At 43.8% G+C, this 17337-nt stretch overlaps 1 protein-coding gene across 1 annotated transcript in view; it reads right to left on the bottom strand.

The window, feature by feature from the left end:
- Nucleotides 1-17337, bottom strand: part of ube3d (ubiquitin protein ligase E3D) — a 207428-nt gene that overhangs the window by 154840 nt on the left and 35251 nt on the right. Inside the window, exons 6-7 of the mRNA XM_068026669.1 lie at nt 15217-15295; nt 6743-6851 (exon numbers count right to left, since the gene is read on the bottom strand). Coding sequence (XP_067882770.1) covers nt 6743-6851; nt 15217-15295 — 188 coding nt within the window. The remainder of the gene's footprint in view (nt 1-6742; nt 6852-15216; nt 15296-17337) is intronic.

The following is a 17337-nucleotide window of genomic DNA, read 5'->3' as shown; positions in this document are numbered from 1 at the left end:
ATATGACAACACAAAGATCCCGTTTTTGGGGATGGGTGGTTCTCAAAATAAAAAGTGATCCAAGGCTGAAGAGCTCTCACCAAGATTAGTAAATGTACAAGTCTATTTGCAGTTGTTTTTAAACCAGCAGCTTGGCTGCATTTAAAAAAATATTGTGACACGTGCAAGTTAACAAGAATCAGGGTTAACAGGCAGCACTTGCTTCACAATTGTTTAATTTTTACATGTCAAATTCTGTAAACAGAACTTTTCATTAATCATGGCAGATAAAATGCTGCTTTTAGAGAAAGTTTATTTAATCTCAAATTAATACAATTACGTCCTCAACTATAAACTATTAACTGGCTCTTAAATGGGATATTAGGTGCTTCAACACACACCATAGTGGATTGGTATGACAGACACAACATTAACGACTCTACAGGTTGATTTTCCAGATGCAGTCTTTATAATTTGGTGCAGGCACTGAGCTGAGGCTAGCCGGGTCCCCACAAGGAGAGAGGAAAGAGAAGGAAGCTACAGAGGACAAGTCAACCCTGAGCTACTGGCTTAGGAGTGGAACTGGCACAGATCTGGAAGCAAGCTGCCTTCACCCATCCCCAACCAGGAAATAACATGCAGGACAGAAAGCTGAACCTAAAATGGAAAGGGCAAAATAAATAAATGGGAATCATTCAGGGTTTCTACAGAACTGGGCATAAATAGGAATGAAATATCGAGTGGCAGATCAGGTATGCATTTATCCAAATTCTAATTTCTTATTATTTAAAACTAGTTGCAAGAAGGGAGGAAAAAAGGATGAGAATCCACTTCATATTTAGGAAACATTCAATCAATAGTCCACTGATTTGCAGATGTTTAATTATTTTCATGGAAATACCTAAATACTTACTCTAACGTGCATCCATCACACTTCAAAGTGTCACACACATAGGAGCTATCCATTGGTCAACAAAATTCTGATTAGTTGAAATATATAACCCACAAATCGGTGTGACTGCAATACGAGTTCAGAGTAGTAAAAATAACCAATAAATTACTAAGCAGGAATATAAAAGGCACCACTGACAAAACTGTAACGGTAAAATGTCCAAAGCACAAGCACATCCCACAGAACAAACCAATAAAACTGCTCAAAACATTTTTCCGAAACTATTTTAACAGCCATCTCAGTTTCTCACTGAGGCTAATAAAAATTACATTTATGCAAGGCAGAGCTTAACTAAATGATCAGATTTATCCATATAATTCACTTTGTTCTACCAGCATTTGTTTCAACATTTAGCTTCAGAAGCCCACTTTTAGCTCACATGGCTGAGCCCCAACAAGGTGGATTTTCTGGCTTTATTTTGCATTAAAAGCAGGGCCGCTTGCACATCTACAATTGTGCATCAAATGTTTTCACATGTACTTTCTGTCCCACACTGCTGCACCCCACCCTCCACCCACACAATTTCAAGATTTTTTTTGCTAAATTAAAAACCAATGCCGTTTCCAAAAATATTTCTTCCTTTGTTGAACAGAATCATTTTTCTCCTGGGCCCTTTTTTTTGTGTATAAGGCAGTATATGACCTGGCGGTCCACAGATGCACACTTGAGACTTGCCTTCCTTAGGTCTTCCTAACAAGCCATTACTTTTCTTCAGAAATTAGCTTCTAAAAATTTGTACCTCTTTCAGAGTTTTTCTTTCATCGCTTGACATTTATTGGAGCTTAAAAATGCACCCGATCGTACAACCCAGCTAAAATTGCAAGTAAAATTGGGTACAGTTTCCATCCTACAACGCACCTTCAATTTTTCAATGAACGTTGGCCATTTTTCTCATGTTCGTCTCTTCACTGCATTTTTTTTTTAAGTTGTTTACTTTTCCTCACTCTTTCTGTGACCCATACATACAAAATGGGCTGAATTTTGCAATGGTGTCAACTTCCCCTTTCCCAGCATCAGTTTAAATCTGACGCCAGGTCAAGGGATCTCCAGGCATCAATCAACAGTGATACCATCAAGCAGGGTAAACAGCCAATCACATTGAAGTATTCTCACACACAGCAAGCCAGGAAATTGAAAACCACGAAATCCCTTACTTCTAATTTTTGAATTTCACAGACAGCATTGGACACGAGATTAAGGTAGAAACTAAAATATCAAATTTTTTTTTTTTTTAAATCCTTTAAAAATGAGGAATTTATCATAATGGAGAAATTTGACATTCAACAAATGCAAAATTACTCTTTCAGGACCAGTGAGCCTGTTTAACAGTCATTATGGACTTAGTTCAAAATCCAGCTGCACCTCATTCAACAAGGTGTATCTTTTTCCAAGGGTTTTTACAGCAAGACTAAGAGCATAAAAATGGAAATTCTCATCAGTTCAATGATTCTCACTGAACTGTACACCCACCAGCTAAAGGTGAACAATTCCAGGGGAAATCCACTACCATACACTAAAAAGTTAATTTACTCTAAAACCACAAGCTTCAGGTTTTCAGCAATATATGCGCTGTTTAGTTTATTCTCACTTGCCTATTCGGCATTACAATTGGATAGTCTATGCTTCTAAAATTAAAAAAAAGTGCATTTTATTTATAAATCTCTGCAAAAGTGTAATTTATTACTTGGTTGCTGATGTTACAGAAACTAAGAAAAATTATATACATATGTTACACTGGTGTAGAAGATTTGCCTCCTTAAATCAGATTATTGGTTTGGCAGGGCAAGCTTGTTCTGCTCCACATTTTATGTTGGTGTATAAAGTGACAGATTAAACCGCAATGGATATAGAAGCACTAAATTTCACAATGTGACAAGCTGACATTGTAAATTGGTGCTCTCAGTGATTTACCTAACCCATTGGTGCACATCTTCTTCAATCTCAGAAGCCAGAACATTTCCAGATCAATATAATGGGGGCTGAACATACAACACAAACTATTCACGAGGGGACTGTGAGTAACAGAGAGGTTTGCCTGACGCGTTTCCCTCATTCTTTATGGGGTAAGTGCCTGGCGTCCACTTGATAATAGTGACTGTGCTGTCAGGACAAATAAGACCCTAGTAAGTGTGATGTTTGTACACTGCTTCCCATGCATATTTGCATTATTATTGTACACATTTTCTAAGCTCTGGCTGGATCAGCGGTGTACAGCCACAGGCTAATCCTGACCTATTAGGTATCTTGCATCTTTACTAGGCATTTCAGAGTTTTCAAAATATTGGCATGCTGAGTCTAGGCTTCACACTGAGGTTAAGCAATTCTGTCAAAGGGATATTAATTCTCAAAAAAAAAGCCAAGTCAATAATTCTAGGAACAATGGGCTGAATCTCAACTCTCAAGAATAGGTGGGCTGTGGTTGTGTCAGAGGTTAAAATGCAAACAATCTGGACAAGAACCAAACCCGTCACAAACCCGCTCACTTCTGGTTTTAACAGAAGCAGTATGAGGGGCAGGCGAACAATTCGCTAGTGAGAAGCGAGTTGGTCATTGAAATATTATACTGAGGCTGCATGCCTGCATGAACAGTCATTCTATTTTTAACCACAGGTGGCTGGGTTTCTCAAGGCTTGGGAAACTTGGCAGCTTAATGGTGAGGGGGGCTGAAACCATGAGGTAAATGCCTTTACAGCACTTCGTGTGGGCCAAGAGGAGCAGGAATGCTTCCTCCAGGCCCAACAAAAGTACCGAGCAAACCACCCTCCCCCACAAACCATCTGTTCACCATAATCCACCCTGCTCCGCCATCAGAGTCAAATTGCAGTTAAATTATGCAGGGCATTCTGGAAACCCATTGTTCCAGGTTTTCCGACCTCACAACACTGCCCCCTCTGCAAAACTCACCATCCGGCTAAAATCCAGGCCGATGTTTCTATAATGGATACATTTATCACCGTGTGCAGCACCGGTAAAATTTCTTTATTCTGGGCCCTGTTTTGGAGATTTGCAACTCACACGGTATCACTTTATTCCCTGAACTTGTTGGCTAATTTGCGCATTCGCGTTATTTTTCCATCAAGATTCAGCCCACTGATTCTCAAAAGTACTGCCACACAAAGCAGTAGGGCACTGGTTTGCAAGTATGTGACCCTTCCCCACACTCATTATGCCAATATACCTTTGAAAAGTTGCTGACTTATTTCATCAATATAATTTTTCTGTTCTGCAGCCTCACTTTTTCCACCTCCACATATTCTAGAGAGAACTGGGACCAGCATAAGGAAACTTTACTGGCAAATGCTTCTATTACAGAAAGATCATTCCAGGAATTATTGACATCATTTTTTTCCTGGAATAATATCCTTTTGACAGAAGTGCATAACCTCAATGTGTATCGTGATCTCTTCGTGCCAATATTTTTTAAATTATGTAATGCCTGGGGGGAATGATGCAAAATATCTAGGGGGCCTGGATTAGCCCACGTGTACACATCACTGATCCAACCAGAGCGTATAAAGTGTTTACAACAAGGATTCAGACATGAGCAGGGAGCAGTCTACTAATATCACCATTATCAGCAAGAGCAAATGACTTTAGTTAAAGGAAAGTTTTGATAAGCATGGAAGCAACCGTGGTGAAGCATGAACACTACTAATCCCAATTAAATACTGTATTTAATGAAAATGAACAGGAAAAGTTCACAAAGTCAATCCTGGCAAACTGTTCACTCAGGCAAAAGCTTCAACGAAAACGGGACACAATTTTTTAAAAAGTAGAAATTGAGGTGTAAGAGGGGAAGCCAGGTGGAAATTTTCCACCCAAAAATAGTCAGAGATGTTAAACCAGTTATCAAAACTGGCCACTGAGGTCAATCATGCTCATGGATTTAGGAGGCAACTAGTGTGTTTAGAGAGAGAACAGATTGAGGAATATACAGAGAAGGTGGGTAGATGAAACTGATCGATCAACAGGTTTGAAGGGCCTAAAAACCTTTCCCTGTTCCTAAAAAATCTCAAATGTATTCTGTAACATTCTTGGCAAGTCCTTGCCTGGAAGTGTCCTGCTCGATAATCACGAAGTATAATCTAGACGTCGATTATTAACACTTGAGAGTCTGGTATCTGTAACATTGCAATGAGTCTCTGACACTCAGTGCATGCTATTCATGTGATACCACATACCAATCACAGTCATGGCCAACAGCACTGAAACCTGCCTTTTTAAAAAAATGGTTTTTATTTTTAGCTATTATTTTCAGCTTTCGATTATTTTCATGCACCTTGCCATGTATTGCTTTGTCTTGAACATCTGGTTCCCAATTAATTCAATGCTTCTGCACTGCCTGATCCAAATCTCCTGTCCTCTTGTCGACAAGTAACACATTGAAAGATCAATTAGTTGTACACAAAATATGAATATAAGAAATCGCAGAGCAAGTAAAGGGTATCCTGTTCATTCTTTCAGTCTCTTTTACAGGTCATGACCCGTGAACCTGTCACGCACTCTACCCAAACCACTTCAAAGATGGATCATCAATGTTTGTCTCTCCCACCACCAGCATCCCACTCAGGGACTTAAATTAACTCACACATTCATCTAATTTTACAGCACAGAAGGAAAGCATTCAGTTCAAACAATGCTGGCTGCCTGAAAGAGCTACCCACTTACTCTCACTGCCATGCCCTTTCCCCATACTCTTTTCAATTTTTATTTTTCAAATATTTATCCACTGCCCTGTAAAAGTTATTATGAATTTGGTTTCCAGCACTGTTTCTGGTCAGGCATTCTCCATCTGCATAAAAATATTCCGAACCTCTCGCTGCATTCTCTTGGTACCGATTGTAGCTAGAGGGTATAAGGTTCACAGACTCACCAACCAGTGAAAAATAAGGTTTCCCCATTTACCTGATCAAAACCCCTAATACTTTTGAATGCACACAGCTAACATTACCTTTCATATGCTATATTATCTATTCAACTTATCTTTGTGAGAACAACAATATTATTTCAGCTATGAAAACGTGATAAGTTTTCAATCTTATGCACAGTTTCCATAATTTCATTTTACATTAGCAAGAGTAATGATTTCTAAATATTATCTGGTAGAAACTGAACAATTGCACCATTGCCCTTTAAAAGGATCAGTTTGATTCAGCATTCCCTCGCTGAGGTGATGTATTTATTTTACTGCTCCCTCAAAGACACCATTTAAAAACACAAAACTTACAATGCAGAATAAATACAAAATACAAAAGCCACACATTTCAAGGAATGCATGAATCACAATTATTGCTCAAAATAGGAAGACTTTAACTGACAATTTTTATAGATTTTAGGTAACCTGTTACTATTAATCTAATAATAAAATACCAGACACATTATATGACACTTTCCTGCAAACAGGACTAAATGGAGTATTGGAGTATTAATCAAAGCACACTGAGCTGTCTTGAAAGAGCAACATTTTACCATCACACGTCTAAAGTGACAGTCAAAACACAATGCTAATTAATAAGACACAAAATGCTTGCAAGCATCACTTTAAAAGGCAGTGCTCTCCAAGGACAGTTTGGGGCTACAAACAATTGTGCACAAAACCCACTGATGTTTTGAAATACCTGTTCAATCTCTGCCACCTAGTGGTGGAATTTAAAAAGCAATCTATCATCAACTTCAGGTGGAAGATCCATTTGTAACTTTACATTATCAGGTTTGTCCGTATCCTGGCATGTCACAAACGTTTAAGAAATGTTATCGGAAACAGTCAGACTTTGCGTCATTATGTAAAACCATGAAAAAAAAACTTCTTACCAAAATATAGGTCTTTCCATCATGCCCTTGAATACAGAATCTATAGGTACTCAGAGTAGCCGACAACTCCTTCAGTCGGCCAGCAACCACAGTCTCCACGAACAAAGATCTAAAAAAAAATAAAACTATGTTTCAATCAGTGCACTCTTTCCCCCTCCTCTCCTGAACATGGGTAAGTGAATACAGTGTGGAATCAGGGAGGTGCACCAGAATTAGAGAAAAAGGTGGAAAGATGGAGCAGCAGATCACTTCAAGTGCCATGTCAACTGACCTCACTTATCACCTCCCCACAAGACAAAAGAGAAATACAAAACAGAAAATAACAATGCACATGACAAGAGAAAGGCCCACTGAAACAAGTAATAAAGAGGCAGCAATCAGAAAACAACAGTGTGTGTCCTCTGACTTACTGTGAGGAACTCACAGGAGACCGACTAGTAACATTAAAAATATTCCATACAAGGATACTAAACTTGCTTTTGTTTTGCAACTTATTATCTCAAATGCCTCAAAAGACGTCACGTAATCAATTACTTTTTGCAATGGATAGATTCGTCACCTGCTGTTGGCCATACTGCTGCCTGTGCTTCCCTCCTTGTCAGCATTTTTTTAAAAATTCGTTCATGGGATGTGGGCGTCTCTGGCTAGACCAGCATTTATTGCCCATCCCTAATTGCCCGAGAAGGTGGCAGTGAGCCGCTTTTTTGAATCGCTGCAGTCCATTAGGGGCAGGTACACCCACAGTGCTGTTAGGAAGGGAGTTCCACGATGCTGACTCAGCGACAGTGAAGGAACGGTGATATAGTTCCACAACAGGATGGTGTGTGACTTGGAGGGGGTAGTGGTGTTCCCAAGCATCTTTGCCCTTGTCCTTATACGTGATAGAGGTCACGGGTTTGGAAGGTGCTGTCGAAGGAGCCTTGCTCGGTGAGTTGCTGCCACTGTGCGTAAGTGGCGCAGGGAGTGAATGTTGAAGGTGGTGGCTGGGGTGCCAATCAAGTGGGCTGCTTTGTCCTGGATGGTGTTGAGCTTCTTGAGTGTTGCTGGAGCTGCACCCATCCAGGCAAGTGGAGAGTATTCCATCACACTCCTGACTTGTGCCTAGTAAATGGTGGACAGGCTTTGGGGAGTCAAGAGGTGAGTTATTCGCTGCAGAATTCTCAGCCTCTGACCTGCTCTTGTAGCCACAGTATTTATGTAGCTGGTCCAATTCGGTTGCTGGTCAATTGTAACCCCAGGATGTCGATGTCAATGCCAGGAGTTCAGCCACGAGATGTGGATGCAGTACCACAAAATGGTAACGCCATTGAACATCAAGGGGAGATGGTTAGATTCTCTTTTGTTTGAGATGGTCATTGCCTGGCACTTGTGTGGTGTGAATGTTACTTCCACTTATCAGCCCAAGCCTAGATATTATCCATGTCTTGCTACGTCTGGACATGGGCTGCTTCAGTATCTGGTGAACATTGGGTAGGCGGTGGCGTAGTGGTATTATCACTGGACTAGTAACCCAGAGACCCAGGGTATTACTCTGGGGACATGGGTTCGAATCCCACCACAGCAGAAGGTGGAATTTGAATTTCATTAATAAATCTGGAATTAAAACTAGTCTAATGATGGCCGTGAAACTATTGTCGATTGTTGTAAAAACCCATCTGGTTCACTAATGTCCTTGAGCGAAAGAAATCTGCTGTCCTTACCTGGTCTGGCCTACATGTGACTCCAGACCCACAGCAATGTGGTTGACTCTTAAATGCCCTCTGAAATGGCCTAGCAAGCCACTCAGCTGTACCTAACTGCTAGAAAGTCTATAAAAAGGAATGAAACCAGACGGACCACCCGGCATCGACCGAGGCACCGGAAACGACAATGGCAAACCCAGCCCTGTCAACCCTGCAAAGTCCTCCTTACTAACATCTGGGGGCTTGTGCCAAAGTTGGGAGAGCTGTCCCACAGACTAGTCAAGCAACAGCCTGACATAGTCATAATCACGGAATCAAACCTTACAGACAACGTCCCAGACAATGCCATCACCATCCCCGGGTAGGGCCTGTCCCACCGGCAGGACAGACCCAGCAGAGGTGGTAGCACAGTGGTATACAGTAGGGAGGGAGTTGCCCTGGGAGTCCTCAACATCGACACCGGACCCCATGAAGTCTCACGGAATCAGGTCAAACATGGGCAAGGTAACCTCCTACTGATTACCACCTACCGCCCTCCCTTAGCTGATGACTCAGTACTCCTCCATGTTGAACACCACTTGGAGGAAACACTGAGGGTGGCAAGGGCACAAAATGTACTCTGGGTGGGGGACTTCAATGTCCATCACCAAGAGTGGCTCGGTAGCACCACTACTGACCAAGCTGGCCGAGTCCTAAAGGACATGGCTGCTAGACTGGGTCTGCGGCAGGTGGTGAGGGAACCAACGAGAGGGAAGAACATACTCTACCACGTCCTCACCAATCTGCCTGCTGCAGATGCATCTGTCCATGACAGTATTGGTAGGAGTGACCACTGCACAGACCTTGTGGAGACAAAGTCCCGCCTTTACATTGAGGATACCGTCCATCGTGTTGTGTGGCACTATCACCGTGTTAGCTGGGATAGATTTCGAACAGATCTAGCAATGCAAAACTGGGCATCCATGAGGCGCTGTGGGCCATCAGCAGCAGCGGTATTGTACTCAAACACAATCTGTAACCTCATGGCCCAGCATATCCCCCACTCTACCATTACCATCAAGCCAGGAGACCAACCCTGGTTCAATGAAGAGTGCAGGAGGGCATGCCAGGAGCAGCACCAGGCATACCTCAAAATGAGGTGTCAACCTGGTGAAGCTACAACCCAGGACTACTTGCATGCCAAACTGCGGAAGCAGCATGCGATAGACAGAGCTAAGCGATCCCATAACCAACGGATCAGATCTAAGCTCTGCAAACCTGCCGCATCCAGCCGAGAATGGTGGTGGACAATTAAACAACTAACTGGAGGAGGTGGCTCCACAAATATCCCCATCCTCAATGATGGGGGAGTCCAGCACATCAGTACAAAAGATAAGGCTGAAGCATTTGCAACAATCTTCAGCCAGAAGTGCCGAGTTGATGATCCATCTCGGCCTCCTCCTGAAGTCCCCAGCATCACAGATGCCAAACTTCAGCCAATTCGATTCACTCCACATGATATCAAGAAACGACTGAAGGCACTGGACACTGCAAAAGCTATGGGCCCTGACAATATTCCGGCAATAGTACTGAAGACCAGTGCTCCAGAACTTTTCGCGCCCCTAGCCAAGCTGTTCCAGTACAGCGACAACACTGGCATCTACCCTGCAATGTGGAAAATTGCCCAGGCATGTCCTGTACACAAAAAGCAGGACAAATCCAACCCGGCCAACTACCGCCCCATCAGCCTACTCTCAATCATCAGTAAAGTGATGGAAGGTGTCATCAACAGTGCCATCAAGCGGCACACGCTTAGCAACAACCTGCTCAGTGATGCTCAGTTTGGGTTCCGCCAGGACCACTCAGCTCCTGACCTCATTACAGCCTTGGTTCAAACATGGACAAAAGAGCTGAACTCCAGAGGTGAGGTGAGAGCGACTGCCCTTGACATCAAGGCAGCATTTGACCAAGTATGGCATCAAAGGGCCCTAGCAAAACTGAGGTCAATGGGAATCAGGGGGGAAAACACTTCGCTGGCTGGAGTCATACCTCGCACAAAATGAAGATGGTTGTGGTTGTTGGAGGTCAATCATCTGAGCTCCAGGACATCACTGCAGGAGTTCCTTAGGGTAGTGTCCTAGGCCCAACCATCTTCAGCTGCTTCATCAATGACCTTCCTTCAATCATAAGGTCAGAACTGGGGATGTTCGCTGATGACTGCACAATGTTCAGCACCATTCGTGACTCCTCAGATACTGAAGCAGTCCATGTAGAAATGCAGAAAATCCTGGACAATATCCAGGCTTGGGCTGATAAGTGGCAAGTAACATTCGTGTCACACAAGTGCCAGGCAATGACCATCTCCAACAAGAGAGAATCTAACCATCTCCCCTTGACATTCAACGACATTACCATTGCTGAATCCCCCACGATCAACATCCTCGGGGTTACCATTGACCAGAAACTGAACTGGAGTAGCCATATAAATACCATGGCTACAAGAGCAGGTCAGAGGCTAGGAATCCTGAGGCGAGTAACTCACCTCCTGACTCCCCAAAGCCTGTCCACCATCTACAAGGCACAAGTCAGGAGTGTGATGGAATACTCTCCACTTGCCTGGATGGGTGCAGCTCCTACAACACTCAAGAAGCTCAAAACCATCCAGGACAAAGCAGCCCGCTTGATTGGCACCCCATTGACAAACATTCACTCCCTGCACCACCGATGCACAGTGGCAGCAGTGTGCACCATCTACAAGATGCACTGCAGCAATGCACCAAGGCTCCTTAGACAGCACCTTCCAAACCCGCGACCTCTACCAACTAGAAGGACAAGGGCAGCAAATACATGGGAACACCGCCACCTGCAAGTTCCTCTCCAAGTCACACACCATGCTGACTTGGAACTATATCGCCGTTCCTTCACTGTTGCTGGGTCAAAATCCTGGAACTCCCTTCCTAACAGCACCGTGGGTGTACCTACCCCACATGGACTGCAGCGGTTCAAGAAGGCAGCTAACGACCACCTTCTCAAGGGCAATTAGGGATGGGCAATAAATGCTGGTCTGGCCAGCGACGCCCACATCCCATGAACGCAAAAAAAAAAATTTTTTAAATGTCGCAAATGGTGAACATTGTGCAATCATCAGCGAACATCCCCACTTCTGACCTTATGATTGAAGGAAGGTCATTGGTGAAGCAGCTGAAGATGGTTGGGCCTAGGACACTGCCCTAAGGAACTCCTGCAGTGATGTCCTGGGACTGAGATGATTGACCTCCAGCAACCACAACCATCTTCCTTTGTGCTAGGTATGACTCCAACCAGTGGTGAGTTTTCCCCGATTCCCATTGACTCCAGTTTTGCTCGGGCTCCATGATGCCGTACTGGGTCAAATGCTGCCTTGATGTCAAGAGCAGTCAGTCACACCTCACCTCTGGAGTTCAGCTCTTTTGTCCATGTTTGGACAACGGTTGTAATGAGGTCAGGAGCTGGGTGGCCCTGACGGAACCCAAACTGAGCGGAAGTTAGCAGGTTATAGTTGAGCAAGTGCTGCTTGATAGCACTATCAACGACACCTTCCATCACTTTACTGATGATCGAGAGTACACTGATAGGGCAGTAACTGGCCGGGTTGGATTCGTCCGTCTTTTGTGTGCACAGGACACACTTGGGCAAATTTAAACATTGCCGGGTAGATACCAGTGTTGTAGCTGTACTGTACCAGAGCAGCTAGCTCTAGAACACAAGTCTTCAGTACTATTGCCGGAATGTTGTCAAGGCCCATAGTCTTTGCAGTATCCAGTGCCTTGAGCCATTTCTTGATATCACATGGAGTGAATTGGTTTGCCTGAAGACTGGCATCTGTGATGCTGGGGATCTCAGGAGAAGGCCAAATTGGATCAGCCACTCGGCACTTCTGGCTGAAGATGGATGCAAATGCTTCAGCCTTATCTTTCGCACTGATGTGCTGGGCTCCTCCATCATTGAGGATGGGGATATTTGTGGAGCCACCTCCTCCTGTTAGTTGTTTAGTTGTCCACCATCATTCATGACTGGATGTGGCAGGACTGCAGAGCTTAGATCTGATCTGTTGGTTGTGGGATGGCATAGCCCTGTCTGTCACATGCTGCTTCCGCAGTTGGGCATGCAAGTAGTCCAACTGCTTCACCAGGCTGACACCTCATTTTTAGATATGCCTGGTGCTGCTCCTGGCATGCCCTCTTGCACTCTTCATTAAACCAGGGCTGATTCCCTGGCTTGATGCTAATGGTAGAGTGGGGGATATGCCGGGCCACAAGGTTACAGATTGTGGTTGAATACAATTCTGCTACAGCTGATGGTCCACAGCGCCTCATGAATGCCCAGTTTTGCGTTGCTAGATCTGTTCAAAGTCTATCCCATTTAGCACGGTTGTAGTGCCACATAACACGATGGTGGGAATCCTCAATGTGAAGACAGGACTTTGTCTCCACAAGGACTGTGCGGTGGTCACTCCTACTAATACTGTCATGGACAGATGCATCTGCAACAGGCAGATTGGTGAGGACAAGGTCAAGTTGGTTTTTCCCTCTTGTTAGTTCCCTCACCACCTGTCACAGACCCAGTCTAGCAGATATGTCCTTTAGGACTCGGCCAGCTCAGTCAGTAATGGTGCTACCAAGCCACTCTTGGTGATGGACATTGAAGTCACGCACCCAGAGTACATTCTGTGCCCTGGCTACCCTCAGTGCTTCCTCCAAGTGGTGTTCAACATGGAGAAGTACTGACTCATTAGCTGAAGGGGGGGGCAGTAGGTGGTGATCAGCAGGAGCTTTCCTTCCCATGTTTGACCTGCTGTCATGAGACCTCATGGGGTCCGGTGTCAATGTTGAGGACTCCCAGGGCAACTCCCTCTTGACTGTATACCACTGTGCTGTCACCTCTGCTGTGTCTGTCCTACCAGTGTGACAGGACATACCCGGGGATGGTGATTGCAGTGTCTGGGACATTGTAAGATATGATTCCCTGAGTATGACTATGTCAGGCTGCTGCTTGACTAGTCTGTGGGAGAGCTCTCCCAACTTTGGCACAAGCTCCCAGATGTTAGTAAGGAGGACTTTGCAGGGTCGACTGGGCTGAGTTTGCCATTGTCGTTTCTAATGCCTTGGCCGATGCCGGGAGGTCTGTCCGGTTTCATTCTTTTTCTTACACTTTGTAGCGGTTTGATACAACTGAGTGACTTGCTAGGCCATTTCAGAGGGCATTTAAGAGTCGACCACACTGCTCTGGGTCTGGAGGCAGGACGGCAGATTTCCTTCCCTGAAGGACATTAGTGAACCAGATGGGTTTTTTTCTTACACTAATCGACAATGGTTTCATGGTCACCATTAGACTAGCTTTTTAATTCCAGATTTATTGATTGAATTCAAATTTCACCATCTGCTATGGTGGGATTTGAACCCATGTCCCCAGAGCACTAGCCTAGGCATCTGGATTATAAGTCCAGTGACATTACCACTACGTCACTGCCTCCCCTGTTTTTGCTCTTCCACTGAATATTCTTTTCATGCTCCTGATTCCTCTCCACCTTTCCCACTCCTACCAGTTCTCCCATTGATCATTCCTCTCATGCTAGCTGTCTTGATGATTTATCTGCTCCTACTCGCATAACCAGGGGAACCTGACACCTCTCCCCTCATACTGCTGGTGGTTACTGCAGGCCCTTGACCCAGTCATCAGAATGCTGATGATGAATGGTTATTTCCAGTAGCTGGTGGCTGGATGGCTCCTGGCGGTCGCTTTGGGCTGTCTAGACGGCTTGTCACTGGATCAATTCACTAAGCCATCAGGAGTCAAATATTATAATGTTATGCTATGATTCTGCATCACAACGTAGTATATAAATCATAGAATATACTAAATCATATCTACTGGATGTATCTAGCACCTTATCATCAAGTGTCTCAAAATAACTCAGAAAATGGGCTGGATTTTACTTTCCCGCAGCCAGGAGGGGCAGTGGGCGAAGAAAATGGTGGCCCATACACCACAACCTCGTACACGGTGGCTCATTTCCACATGCAGGGCTGTCCATTTTTAAAGGCCTGCCAGACCTGCACAGACAGTACAAAGTTCAACCCTAGAAACCCCACCAGCCACGCCCCTCCCCCCCCCCCCCCCACTACACTGTACATAAAAGTGAGACCCGTTCCCCCCCTCCCCCCAATACACAGAAAATAAATGGTAGCCCTGTGCCCCCACCACAAAACACTTAAATTGAACATTTGACCTCTCCCCAACCCCGCAACCCAACTGCACAAAGTGCAGAGGTCACCCCTTCCCCCCACCCCCACCCCCCACTCTGGAAATGTAGAGCTGACCCCGTTTTCCACCCCCACCTCCCCATTACACTAAATATCCTAACATCCCCCCCTTTCACACCTTGGTGGTGCCAGCTTTCCCTGGATGGGAAAATGAAGGCTTGTGAGTGCCGGATATCGCACAGAGGATCGCAGACAGCTGGTAAGATCTGAAGCTGAGTGGCGGGGCAGGGGGGCCCACTCTGGACCTCGCCACCACAAGGAAGATCGGGCCTGGCAATCCCGGCATCGGGCTCTGTAACGGGCCACTGCCACAGCAATCTTCCGGCCACCCCTCCGCCAGGCCACGCAGCCCGACATCAGGAGCTCAACAAAATTCAGCCCAATGAATTACTTTTCTGAGAGCAGTAACTGTAATGCGAGTAAAATCCTGAGATTTGGACTAATCTAATTCAAATATTAATATTCACAATTCTAGATACATGTTGAAAGTATCAATGTGAGGAAACATTACCTTTCACATATCTGCCTTTTCAAAGCCTTGTTCGTCAGAGGTTGGACCAGCACCTCAGTGACATAAAATTTAATTGTATCTGTAAGGAAATAAAGTACATCTGTGCTGTAATGGAATCTGTTCAAAAGCTTATGCTTTACACATCCCTGAAAAAAAATTGCTGTCAAATTGTCACATGCACTCAAGTTATTTTTATTGTGTTTACAGTGCATTGGTCAGTTGTTATTACTTTATTTGCCATAAAGTCAAAATTAATCAGCAATAAAATGTATTTTTTTGAAATAAAAATGTCTGGTTTTAAGATCAAAGGATGAGGATTAAAAGAGGGTGAATTAAAAAGACACACTAAATACATTGCATTCCTCACAAACCCCACATGTTGGATCCATCCTAACCTGGTCTCTGAGGAATGCTAGAGGGGCTACATGCCTTAAAGGTAGATTTCTACATGCTTTCTGGTTAGGCCCACATTCCCACAATGCACTGAATGCAGAACCCAGTGGCAATAAGGGTCATGGTTTACAGTGCCCTCAGGACCTCTCTCCATACTACATACCCACTCGGGCTGCTTCTCAGGGACACAAGGGGTGGGATTTTAACTCACTCAAAACCCATTCACTTGCACAGAATTAAAATCAGCCCCAAGTTATCTTTAGCATGTGGGCTAGCACAATTCCTACCACTCCAAGTAAGATGGTTCACCCCCTCTGTGGTGCAATCCACTCCTACACACAATAAGCATCTGGACACAGCGGTGAGTAATTGACATTCATTTTGAGAACATTACCAAGTGTGCCAAGCTATATAATTTAATTCTGTGACAAATTATCATATGCAAATGAAGATTTCAAAATCAGGGCCATCTGAACCTAACCACACTGACAAAAATAATAAAGAGCTGGCATTTATGCATCTATAGATTAAAACATTTTAAAGCAGAGGAGCACTTCTAATTCTAATTTTCACTGTCAACCTTTTGCTGTTAGCTTTGATAACACCCAGTATGTTTCTTTACATACTACTTTTTTGTACCTCTTATTACTACATATGCCTTTATAGTTCAGCCACCAGATTGGGAGAAGCATAAAAAGCAAAGGAATGCAAAGAAAGTAAGAAGAGATGCAAAAAGAGAATATGGCGGGGAGGGGGGGATGCCTGAGGATATTAAGGCTAACAGCAAAAGTTTTTTTTTAAATAAAAGAAAAGGTGTGATGTAGGCGAGTGTGCTCCTGTTAAAGGAGGATGTGGGCAAGACTGTAATGAATAAGGAAATGGCAGACTTGTTAAATGAAAACTTTGTACCTATTTCACAGGAAGAGGACAAAATAGCAGCAGTACAAGAAACCTAAAAATAAGGTAAGGAAAGGAGCTTGGTGGATTTAATTTGTTACTAAAATAGCAATGGGAAAAATAAAGGGACTTACGTTAGACAAATCTTCAGAACCTGATAACACCCTGGGATGGAAATTAAAAATAGAAGAGGAAATTGTAAAGGCATTACTCATAATTTTCCCAAGCTGTCTAAATTCAGGAATTTTGCCTTTGAATTGGAAAATTGCAAATGTCAATTTTCCATTATTTAAGTAGGACAGTAAAGAGAAACCTGTAACTACAGACTTGTCAATTTAAAGTCAGTTCTTTCTGTTTATCTCTCCTTTTCTCTGTTTCTTTCTTATGACTCTCATTCTCTCTCTATCTCCCTGCTTCCCATGAAACTATGCTATGAAGAATCAAAGACCAACCCTCTGATATCCACAGCAAATATCACATCCCTAGGGACAAAAACCACAGCTCTCCCCGCTCAGAACCAAAGTAATTCCAATAACTCCTTCAGAAATTCTTACAGACTAATGCATCACCATCCCAGCTGTCACTTCCCAGTGCAATTTCCAACACCACATGGCTACTCTGTTCTTTGTTTCTCCAGGATGCTGGGAGACAGCCAAAGAATGGTGGAAGTAATTAGAAACAAAGAAGGAAATCTTCTTGGAGGCAAAGGGCATTACTGAATGATTACTGAAGGTACTGAATGAGTACTTCGCATCTGTCTTCACAAAAGAAAAGGATGAAGTTAATGACATAGTAGAGGAGGAGGGAGTAGAGATATTGGATATCAAAAAA

The sequence above is a fragment of the Heterodontus francisci genome, chromosome 3 (assembly GCF_036365525.1).
Source record: "Heterodontus francisci isolate sHetFra1 chromosome 3, sHetFra1.hap1, whole genome shotgun sequence".
Taxonomy (NCBI): Eukaryota; Metazoa; Chordata; class Chondrichthyes; order Heterodontiformes; family Heterodontidae; genus Heterodontus; species Heterodontus francisci.
Note: the sequence above shows the minus strand (reverse complement) of the source record. Positions and strands in the feature narration are given on the sequence as shown.